This window comes from Otolemur garnettii, unplaced genomic scaffold, assembly GCF_000181295.1.
Source record: "Otolemur garnettii isolate 467f Iridium unplaced genomic scaffold, OtoGar3 scaffold00083, whole genome shotgun sequence".
Taxonomy (NCBI): domain Eukaryota; kingdom Metazoa; phylum Chordata; class Mammalia; order Primates; family Galagidae; genus Otolemur; species Otolemur garnettii.
In genome coordinates, this window is record NW_003852478.1 from 1,496,605 (window position 1) to 1,508,001 (window position 11,397).

Here is an 11,397-nt window from a genome sequence, read left to right on the forward strand (position 1 = left end):
TTTTTTAAAATTTTAAGCTGATGTTGCCTATCTTTTCCTATTATATGAAAAACTAAAAAATCCCACGGATGCTACCCAACTTCCGTTGCAACTAGCCACAGAGCAGACTGAATTTTATAACGCTTGAAAATATTTTTACCCTCTCTCAGCCTATCCCTTAGAAAACAATAATGATATATTTCTTTCTGTGGAGATGGTGAGACAAAATTGTGTGGCTTATGATATAGGAAAGCTTCTTCCCCACATATACGACCAGGAAGAAATCTCTTTTTATAAAGGTTGACCTTTTAGGTTGTAGTAGACATTTTTATGTCTTGATTTGTAAGAGGTCACTTCCCAATTGTTCTTGGAAAGGCTTTCAATCTGGTTGTCAGCCAAAATAAAATTTTAGTGTATTCCCAGATGAAGTCGTTTTCTCTTGTGGGCTAAGGGTTTATTAATCCATAGCAAGGCTATCTGGACCTGACTCTGTCTCTGTTTTGAATTATGTTTAAACTTGTCGACATTAAGTCTGAAAAAAATCACTGAAGACAATTTAACAGTTGAACATTTTTAAAGAAGAGTCCATGGAAATCAAGGAATTCAAATACATTTCCATTTTTTTAATAAATACATAAAGCTCTTTACCATTCCCCTCAATGATTTTGATTAACATGATAATAGGATCTTTGAGAGCGTCATTATCCAATCTTCACAGCCTGATGTAAAAGACTCATTTTGCAGAAATAATCATAGCTAGGATTAATAGGTGAATGTTGGTGCTATCACACAATAGCATAAGGCATATTTACACCATCTTAACATACATCATCACCATACACAGGTACAGAAAAATCATGGATCCAGAACAAAAAAAAAGTCAGTCTCCTAGACAGCTTACATTTGTAGGCTTTGCCTAAAACTTTTTTTTTTTTTGGTTTATTTTTTGTATTTTTTTTTTCTTTCCAAGCAACAAACAGATCTTCCCTATTTCTTGTGAGTTATTGGTAACATTGTACTCATGCAAAAATAATAGTTGTTTTATTACATTAACATTTAGACAGTTTCAGATTTGGATCCTAAAACCATCCCCTACAAGTTGACTTGATGTTCCTTCATCCACATTGTCATTTTCGTTGGCGTGACAGGATGGTTTGTTTTTGGTGAGTTGATACATGAAAACCAGGTCCAGTTGATCACAGTTCAAAAACCAAGATTCTAAGTTTCTTGATCATGCACATTCCACTTTCATCCTTGCAAAATGGTTTGAGTCAGGCCACTTTCATTTCACATTTACTGATTTTATTCCCCCCCTTTTTAAAAATCATGTTTCTAAAAACAAAAAAAAAAAATGAAAGAAAATATTGTCCCACATCCACTATTCACAGAAAGGAAGAGCAGCAAGAATCACAAGTGACCCTTGTTGGGCCATCAGCCAGGTGGCGGCAAGAATCACAACTGACCATGGTTGGGCCATCCGCCAGGTGGCGGCGCTGCAGTAAACACGGACCGTCCTGGGCACTGCAGGGTGGGACCGTCACTATAACCCGTATTTCTGCAGCAGTTCAGACTGCCACTGGCGTTTGCGCTCTGGAAAATAATCTGGAATGTGGATTTTTTTAAAATCCTGAATACACTTTTTCATTTCTTCTTCCACACTTAGCTTCTCGCAGACTTTCTTTTTGGAAAGGTTTGTTTCCCGGGACTTGCTGATGAGTGTCTGAAAGAGTTCACTGTTTCTGCGTTTGTCCGGCGGGGGCATCCACTGCACAGGGGCCTTTTTGGAGGGGCGATCCAAGGTCAAGGTGTTGGGTTGGTGAGCTGCCGCCTGCTGGGCGCTGGGCGGGTTGTCCTGGGGAGTGCTGGCCTCAGAGTGGCTGTCACAGCTGGAGGTGGACAGCTCGTTACAGGAAGTCCCACTCTCGCTTCCTTTATCTGTGACTTTGTCCTGTTTCCTGTCCTCCTGTTCTTGTTTAGGTGACACTATTTTCTGAGATGGTCCTGAAAAAGAGAAGAGAAGAGGAGTGGAGCATAAGAAATGGGAAGGTGGAGTGAAATAAATTTTAACTCCTCTATTTTAAACTAAGAATATTAATTTTAACAAACACGCTGTTGTTGCATCCATGTTTGAGGTTTGAGGAGTTAAATACAATATCTGAGCCCTTTAGAATACATTGCAACACGCACCAGGGTGATTAATTATTTATAACAATAAAGTTCAAGAGGTTTGCTTAATGAGAATGTTGGCCATAATAGGACATCAATAGCTTTATACCATCAAGGAGAATTTTGTTATTTTAGTACTAGCTCCTGAAATCTGAATAATATATGTGTCAATGTTCTGCTAGTCCTCTGTTTCATTGGACACTTAGCCCATGTATGTTCTAGCCACTTCCCTAGGTGTCCTTTCTGTATATATTTTGCCATTGTAAAAAAAAGTACCATTGCTCTTTTTTAAAATAGCAGAGTTCTCCTGGCCTAGAGCTGCAATAGCATAATTTATCCTTCTCAGTGGAAGCTGGTTTAAATCTTATCCTTAGTCTCTTAATCTTATTTCCTGTCTACTTTCTTGGAAAAAATTATGAAAGCAGTACGAGACACAGATGAGCCTATTATTATAGTGTGGAAATGTAGTTAAAATATAGTATTCTCTTAAAATACAAGGCTTGACATTTGAGGTAAATTACCCAGGAAGACAATTTTCAGAAAGTGATAGTTTCCCCAGACAATTATTTCAAATATACAGTTTATTTCCAAGAAGGAGAATATTTTACTCTCTTGGATTCCACTGTGGGCTTAGGACTTCCATTTAACATTTATAGAACACGACCACACACCAGAGCCATAAATTAATTTTGCTTAAGTGGAGCTCAATCATTCAGAGGTCTAGGTTATCTAAATTTTATTTTTTCTTCACAGTCACCTGTTATGAATAAGTTGTATAAAAGAGAAGTGGGGGGAATGCATTAGTATTTTTACACAATTTTTAAGCAAATGCCCCAGGGGATTCTACTTTCTAGCCAGAGTTGAGAACTGGTCTAAGTCTGAGAGTCTCAACCGTGGCTGCCTACTGGAATCACCTAGAAAGCCTAAGGTTATCGATACCAGGGAAGCAACCTCAGACATCCTGATTTAATCGTCTGCCTCCCAGCATCAGGCCATTTAATAGAGCCAAATGATTTCACTAGGCAGCCAAAAAGGGAGCCAGGGCTCTGTCTAATGTATGTGAAATCAGTTAATAACCACCAGGAGTAGTTACAGCATCCAGAAGGGTGACATAACCAACCACCAAAAATATTTTTGTTCCTGTTTAAAATCAGAAGAAACAAAAGTTGATACCAAATATTTACTTTAGTGTGATTAATGATTTTAAATAGCTTACAGCTTTTTGGAATAATGGAAATATTTTACGTGTTGATTGTAGTGTCAGTTACACAGTTGTATCCATTTGAGGAAACTGATAGAATGGCAGACCTGAAATGTAAGAGTCCCTCAGCCTGACCTCCCACCCCTAAAGAAAACAATGGAAAATGTAAAGTGTATGTCCTTATGTGAGGGAAAGTCATAACCAATATTTCAACTCTCCTTTGTCTGCAACACAGTAAAATAGAACAAATGCTGATGCCTATAATTGTTTAGTAAGAAAGTGCACTGATGCATTTTGGAAGTGTTTTCAATATTAGATGTTTTTTCTTTTTAAAGTCCATTGTGTGTGTATGTGTGTGTGTGTGTTCAGCTGTGGAATTTTTCTTTGCACTCAGGGAGAGTGGGGGTGAAGCTTAGGGGTCACCGTCCCTTTCAGACAGCTCCCTCCATCCCCCTCTTCGTTCCCTTTCCTCCCTCACTCTTCCGACACCCCTCTCTCCAGATTCCAATAAACTGAGGCTCACCACATGTAGCCTGCAGGCACTACCCATGCCTACTTTAACTGTCTTCCACCCCGCTTTCCCTGCTGTAAACTGTCAATATTAAATTCTCTCCAATGACCCAATTGTATGTACCTCTCTTTCTTCCTGAGTCCCTGAATCATAAACCCACCCTGGCCAAAAGCCATCTTCTCCATTGACTAGAGGAATGTGACTTGAAGAAGTGTTTTTAGTGGCACCAGATTTTTGTGACAGCAATATATATATATATATATGTATATATATAGAAAAAATAGACTTGGAATCCTGCTGACTTTGATTCAAATTCTGGCTGTCTGGCAGATACTAGCATTGTGACCTTGAGCAAGGTATTTAGCTCCTCTCAGCCTTAATTTGCTCATCCATAAAGTGGGTGTAGGACTGCTTTCCCCATAAGGTTATTTTAATATTAAATAAGACACCATATGAAAGGTATAATTATTCTCAACAATGAGAGTGTATCAAGGTGTATTAGTGAGATTTTTTGAATGCATATATGTCACGCTCATGGCTAGAGATTGTATTTCTGTGTACTGAAGGGTCAGCCTGTGTGTGTGCGTGTGTAGGTGGAGGCTGTGATGAGATGCAGAATCTCTTTATCTAATTGTTCTTACAACTGAATGCGATCCCAAGAGAGCATGAAACTCACCACCCTAAAACAATATAGGATATAAATAAATGCTTTTTTTTTTTTTTTACTTTTTCTGTCAATCTATGATCTTCACTCCCAATAATGATTAAAGGATTAAACTGCTGATAAGGATACATGAAGAAACCATTTCCTGCCTCTAGGCAGGACCACAGAGCCTTCTACAGCCATAGCCAGGCGAAAAAGTAACAGCACTGAAGTGGAAGATAGATGCCTCCAGCGCAGGTGCTTTAACCTGTTTCTATTCACTGGGAGAGAAAAATGCTTAATGACACTTGCCAGGGAGAATATAGAGTCACAGAAGGTCCCTATGTTTGCTACCTAAGTTGTAGACAGTCATTATGCACAATGAGATTACAATGTATTGAAGAAAATTAAAACCACCCTACAAAACCCATACATGATGCAGTCACCTAACAGTACAACAGAACGCAGTGTATGTGTGAAAGAAAGAAATTACTCTCATAGTGAAAGATGAAAGATTCAGGAAGATGTCTTTAAAGGTGTCAAGGGCTTCAGCCGAGAATTTTGTACTGAGCACCCACTATAGCCAGCCGCAGTCTTAACTTCTGCAGGAGACACAAATACAGATGATCTCTTTGTCCCAATAAATCTCACAGGCTCACGCTAACTCCAACTGGGTGAGAAGAAAAAGATGCAGAGAGAAAGATCGAATGTGCATAGCCGGAGACCCCTGTAATTTTCTGCAAAGACAGGCTAGAAGCATTCCACACCAGACGGGTCCTCATGGGATTGCTTATGCTGGCTCTGAAAGTTTTTTTTCAATTCTTTCTCCATTTTCTTTACCACTTTTTGTCAGTTTTAGCCCTTCCTTCTTTTCTCATCCCTAATAACAAATGAGATGGATCACAGCCTGCCCAGAAATTTAGCCTATTCAGTGCATTTTAGAATTATTGTTTATAATGTAAGAGATAATTTAGACTCTCTCTCTTTATAGACTTTAAGAACTATGAAGAAAAAGGGGTAAGAATCTGAATGTACTGTCATGTTTAAGGGCTTCTTTAATAAACATCAAAATTATACACGTTAATGAGAACTAACAAATATATACACTTTTACGTTTTATTACTCTTATTTAATATGCTATGCTTAGGCAAGGTGGACTCCCAAACGGACCAAGTAGATTCAGAGGTTTGTATAATGACTTAATGAAGAAGGCTGAGTTTTATTCTGTCTACATTTTTGAATGTGTAGAATAACATTATGGTTTCTTGTATAAACTATTAGGGATGATGACAACTCTCCTTTTCGTTTATGCTGGTATCTTTTGTTCCCTGATTAAGTGTAAAGTGTTATTAATAACTTAATGGAGCTAAATTGGGAGTAAGATGCAACTTAAATTGATTTGTCTGTTTTTTATATGTGAAATTGACAAAATAAATTAATTCAGAGGAAATAATGATTTACTCTAATTGCCTAGCTTTCTTGTAGATGCCTGCTAATAGTAAGCTCCAGGGATCATTTAAAACTTTAATTTTACATTATTCCGTCAGTGGCCCAAAGCCTCTTGAAGTGCCTCAAACTTCACGTGTGTGATAATTTAAATATCACCAAGTCGTGAGTATATGGGAACAGCATGACTATTAGAAAGTTCCCAGTATCTCTTCAACTAGTAACAGAACTGAATACCTGAATGATCTCCTGAAAGCATTTTGCCCTGTCAATCAGAGCACTAATCAGATGTAGTATAAAAAAGAAAATGCAGGGTGGCACCTGTGGCTCAGCGGGTAGGGTGCCAGTCCCATGTGCCAAGGGTGGTGGGTTTGAACCCGGCCCTGGCCAGCTAAAACAGCAGGGACAAACAAAAAATAGCTGGGCATTGTGGTGGGCGCCTGCTACTTGGGAGGCTGAGGCAAGAGAATCACTTAAGCCCAGGGGTTGGAGGTTGCTGTGATGCCACAGCACTCTACCAAGGGTGACAGAGTGAAACTGTGTCTCAAAGAAAAAAAAAAAAAAGAACGAAAGCAGGAAAAGAAAAGAAATGAAATGTGTTCTTGTGGTCTCATCAGCTGTGCTTTCTTTCATCACATAAAAAGCTCATGACTAGCACAGCTAAGGACACAATAATTAAAGCAAATAGACAGCCTTCAGAATGGGAAAAAGTATTTGCATTTTAAAAATCTGACAAAGGGTTGATAACTAGAATCTACAGAGAACTCAAATTAATCAACAAAAAAGTAAAAATTCCATCTATCACTGGACAAGAGATATGAACAGAACTTTCTTTGAAGAGGACAGACGAATGGCCAACAAAGATATGAAAATATGCTCATCATCCCAAATTACTAGAGAAATGCAAATCAAAACCACCCTGAGGTATCACCTAGCCCCAGCAAGAATGGCCCACGGCACCAAGTCCCAAAGCTGCAGAGGCTGGCGTGGATGTGGAGAGAAGGGAACACTTTCACACTGCTGGTGGGACTGCAAACTAATACGGCCTCCATGGAAAAAAGCATGGAGAATCTTCAAAGGACCCAAACTAGACCTCCCATATGATCCCACAATCCCATTGCTAGGTATCTACTCAGAAGGAAAAAAAAATCCTTTTATCATAATGACATTTGCATTAGATTGTTTATTGCAGGTCAGTTTATAATGCAGGATCAACTCAAGTGCCCTCAACCCATGAATGTACTAATACACTGTGGTATATGTATACCATGGAATACTATTCAACCACAAAAAGATGGAGACTTTACATCTTTTATATTTCCCTGAATAGAATTGGCAAGCATTTCCTTTAGTAAAGTATCACAAAAATGGCAAAGCAATTATCCAATGTATTCAATACTAATATGAATCCAGTAGATGAACTAATACATGCCCACACAGGAGAAAAATTCAATTTAATTCAAGCTGAGAGGGTAGGGAAGGAGGGAGGAGGATTGGTGTGTTGTCACCTGACGGGCACAATGTCAGGGTATATGACACATCTGCTGGGGGAGTGGCATAACTACAACTGGGACCGTATCTGACGAATGCCAACATTGTAACCTAATGGTTTGTACCCTCATAGTAGTCTGAAAGCAAAAAGGTAAAAGAACTCAAGACTAATTGTTAAAGTATAAGCCACAGATCAGAGAATCAGCAAATCTCACACATATCTGAGATTACAAAAGAGTTAATTATTTAAAAGTGTTAGATAACTACATATGCCTAGAAAATTCCAAATACAGGAACAGTTCATCAATTTTTTATTGGGCCATTTGCCATGAACTAGACTAACATACCCACCCAGGAATGCTCCATTGAGCACTTTTTGGCAGAAAGTGCACCTTATCTAGACCTGTAAACTGGCTACCGAGGGCATATCTCTTCTCAATTATTTTTTAAAGAATGCTCAGTACACATGCACACACTCACACACTCACACATACACACATACATGATACTTATTTATTGAGCTGACATTTTTTTTTAATCACCGTGAGAACAAACTTGGGCGATCTGGATTTGAGCCTGGTTCAGTTGCTCCCAGCGAGCAAGGCCAGGTGGGTCTTTGTCAATTAATATTTGGGGGTTGGTCTCAATTTCTTTTATGCTATAAAGGCCTGTAATTCTAAGTGATATATTGAATAGAAAGAGATTTCCAAGTTGTAAAATTCTAATTAAATATTAAAACACTACACGGTTATCATGAATAGAAATTACTTCTTAGAACAAGGAAACGAGTGTGATTTCCACTAAAGTACCTCACAAAATTTCAAAGGTCAAAAGTAACTCTCTGTAAGTTCATTGGGAAGACATGTTGTCCTGGATGACACTATCAGCTTATGCCTGTTAAATTTAACCTATTATTGTTAAAACATCAGCAGGTAGGATATGCTTAAGGCAGCAAAGTGTAGACTGACTGGGTTCACATCCTAATATGAATATTTACTAGATTTCTTTCTGTTTTGAGATAGAGTCTCACTTTGTCACCCTTGCTAGAGTGCTGTGGTGTCATAGCTTACAGCAACCTCAAACTCCTGGGTTTGAGTGATTCTCTTGCCTCAGCCTTCCAAGTAGCTGGGACTACAGGCGCCGGCCACAAGGCCCAAGGTCTTGCTCTGGCTCAGGCTGGTTTCAAACCTTGTGAGCTCAGGCAATCCACCCATCTGGGCCTCCCAAGTGCTGGAATTACAGGCATGAGCCACTGCACCTGGCTATTTACTGGATTTATTTTCTTCAGTAAGCTACTTGCTTTCATGGAGCCTTAGTTTCCTTATGTGTAAACTTCTAAGAGTTGTCGCAAAGGATTAGGAACTAACACATGTTAAGTATTGTGAATGAGACTGACGTGTGTAAATGCAGAAAAATAATTACTACGTGGCATAAACATGTATACACGCTCTACTTGGCCATGGCATGGTGTATTTGTTCACTGAATATTGAGAGTACTGATTAAAAAATACAAATCCTTCTCTATTCTAATTCTTTTAAATTGCAGGCAAGTCTCTTAGTTTCTTTAGCTCTCAAATTTGCATCTATTGAAATTAAAATAGTAATACCTAGGTATGTGGCTATGGTAAAAGTCAGAGAGATTATTTATGTGAAAGCAATTTGTGAGCTGTAAAGTTTTATATAATGTATACAATGTATTATTAGCTTATAGGCTCAGATTATCTAATGTTACATGGATTCAGATCTGAGAAGCTATCAAGTGTTAAATTTTACAAAATGAAACACAAAAACCCTGTGATAGGTTATCAAGAAATATGTGAATTAAAAGCAGCAGTGAAAACACTAGATTGAGTAAAATAAAACAAATGGGAGGTGTCCTAATGGGCCCAAACTTGTAAAACTCAGCAAAACAGGGCTTTTGATTAATTCCATTAGTTTTATTACACTGAAGTAGCCTGGAAGGAAAGATAGCTTTTTCCAGTCATTTGGGTAGATAGCATAGTTCAGAAACTAAATGTCAATATTTTTGTCTTTAAAAGGCCGTGTGATTTCTGGGTAGTTTTCATGCAGGCACGCCCAATAAGAAGACTTCTATATTTTTCTTTGAACGCACATTTCCAAAGCATTTCCAAAGGAAGTCTAGGTATATGCTGCTCATTTGAAGACACATTTTATTTTAAACTCTTTACCTGCCTCGTGATCATAAAAAACGACTGTGTATGTAAAATGTGTCTGCAACAGGCACAATTCCTAGAAGGGAAATTATCCTTTAATAGTACTAAACTCAATGGTGTGTGAATGGTTATGTGGTACTTGAACAGAATGAACCAATCTATCTTAAATATCAGCACCACATGCTTCTAAGTGCCAAGTAGTTGCATCATCAAAAGGGAAAAAGACGTGTGTGTCTATGCAGGAGGCAGAATGCTGGTTACAGAGGGAGGGACGCACACAGGAGGACGCACACAGGAGCACGCACCCCACCACCACGTAGCTTGGGCTTGGGGGGACAAATGCAGATGCAACTAAAGGTTGACTAGGATATGGAGAAGGGAGTAAGGAATGAAATAAAAATGGGGTGATTTGTGATTGGCGTCAGCTAAGGAATGGGAGGTACTTTTAACTTATCAGTAAAATTGCTGCACTAAATTAAATCTGAGAGGTCACAAAGCAGCTCGTTCACCTTAGAGTAAAGACTGTGTGAATGAATACAAATTAACCTGCAGTGGGAAAAATTGAACTCATTCCCTATGTTTCCTATAATGTCCATGAGCATTATTTCACCAATTTTAAGTGGGTGAGAGACAATTAAAAAAAAACAACAATAACCAAAAAATCAGAAAGAAGGAAGTCTAATTTCAAGAAGGAAGCACTGGGGTCTTCCTTTCCTTGTCCTGACGTGACCATCATCAACCGCTCTTCTGATTCTCTCTACTTCTCAACTATTTTTTGCATTTGCTTATTCACAGTGTGTCTCTTGGTCCTTACTTGTAAAATTCCTTGAAGATAGAAACTCTGTTTTTCTATTGTAGCATGGTGCCTTGATTTGAGCACTTGCTTAACAAAATCAGTAAAATGAACTTCACACTTAGAAATTTCTCCAGTACCTGCTGTTATCTATATCTCTCACTTCGTACTTGGCATTCACCACCTTCCATGTTACTAAACATTCAATTAGATGGCCATAGAGCAGCATGAATGCTCCCAACATCCCCCCCCAAAGGGCCCCAAGATCATACTTCTGGTGTCCTAAATTTCTCAAAATTTTATTATTTCTATGAGGGCAAAGGTGAGATCTTACATTTCTTTTTATCACCCAGACAGTACACAAGGCTGAATTGTTTAGTCACTGAATAAATAGTACTATTAAAGTGAATATGGAAATATAATGTAGCCTTAGAAAAAATGAGAGGGAAAATATATTTGTTGAGTGTAACACATATTGGAAGAAATTTCCAAAAGCCATCTTACTGCCTTTGTCTCATTCTACAAGGCTGACTCTTCCTATGACTCAGCTATTTCCTTAGATGATGTTAAAGGTGGACCTTGACTCCCAAATAGATTCATATTTTAGTTTCAAGCACTTGTTAAATCTTATCAGTTCTCCCATGGTAGCAGCTCTTGAATCTCTCTCTTCATTTCTGCTCCCCTTTCCACTGTCCTTGACAGATTTCTCATTATTTCTCACTGTTTCCTAACCTGTTCTCTGACTCCACTGTACTCTTCCTTCAAACTATTCTCCACACCATCCTGAAACAAATATTCCTAATGTCTAATTTGAACAGTATCTCCTTGTGCAAAAACCTTCTAAATAATTCTTCTGCACATAAAATAAAATTTGAAAATGGCATCTTAGCTTTGAAGATTGTCCTCAGTGTGACCCACATGATGATTCCAGCTCATCTTGGGATGCTCCCTGTCCTCAGTGTGACCCACGTGATGATTCCAGCTCATCTTTGG

General features: G+C 38.5%; 1 protein-coding gene across 1 annotated transcript in view; it reads right to left on the reverse strand.

Moving 5' to 3' along the window:
* Nucleotides 1–1,421: 1,421 nt before the first annotated feature.
* Nucleotides 1,422–11,397, reverse strand: part of KCTD8 (potassium channel tetramerization domain containing 8) — a 238,934-nt gene continuing 228,958 nt past the window's right edge. Inside the window, exon 2 of the mRNA XM_003794581.1 lies at nucleotides 1,422–1,980. Within this exon, the coding sequence (XP_003794629.1) occupies nucleotides 1,520–1,980 (461 nt within the window). The 3' untranslated portion in view covers nucleotides 1,422–1,519. The remainder of the gene's footprint in view (nucleotides 1,981–11,397) is intronic.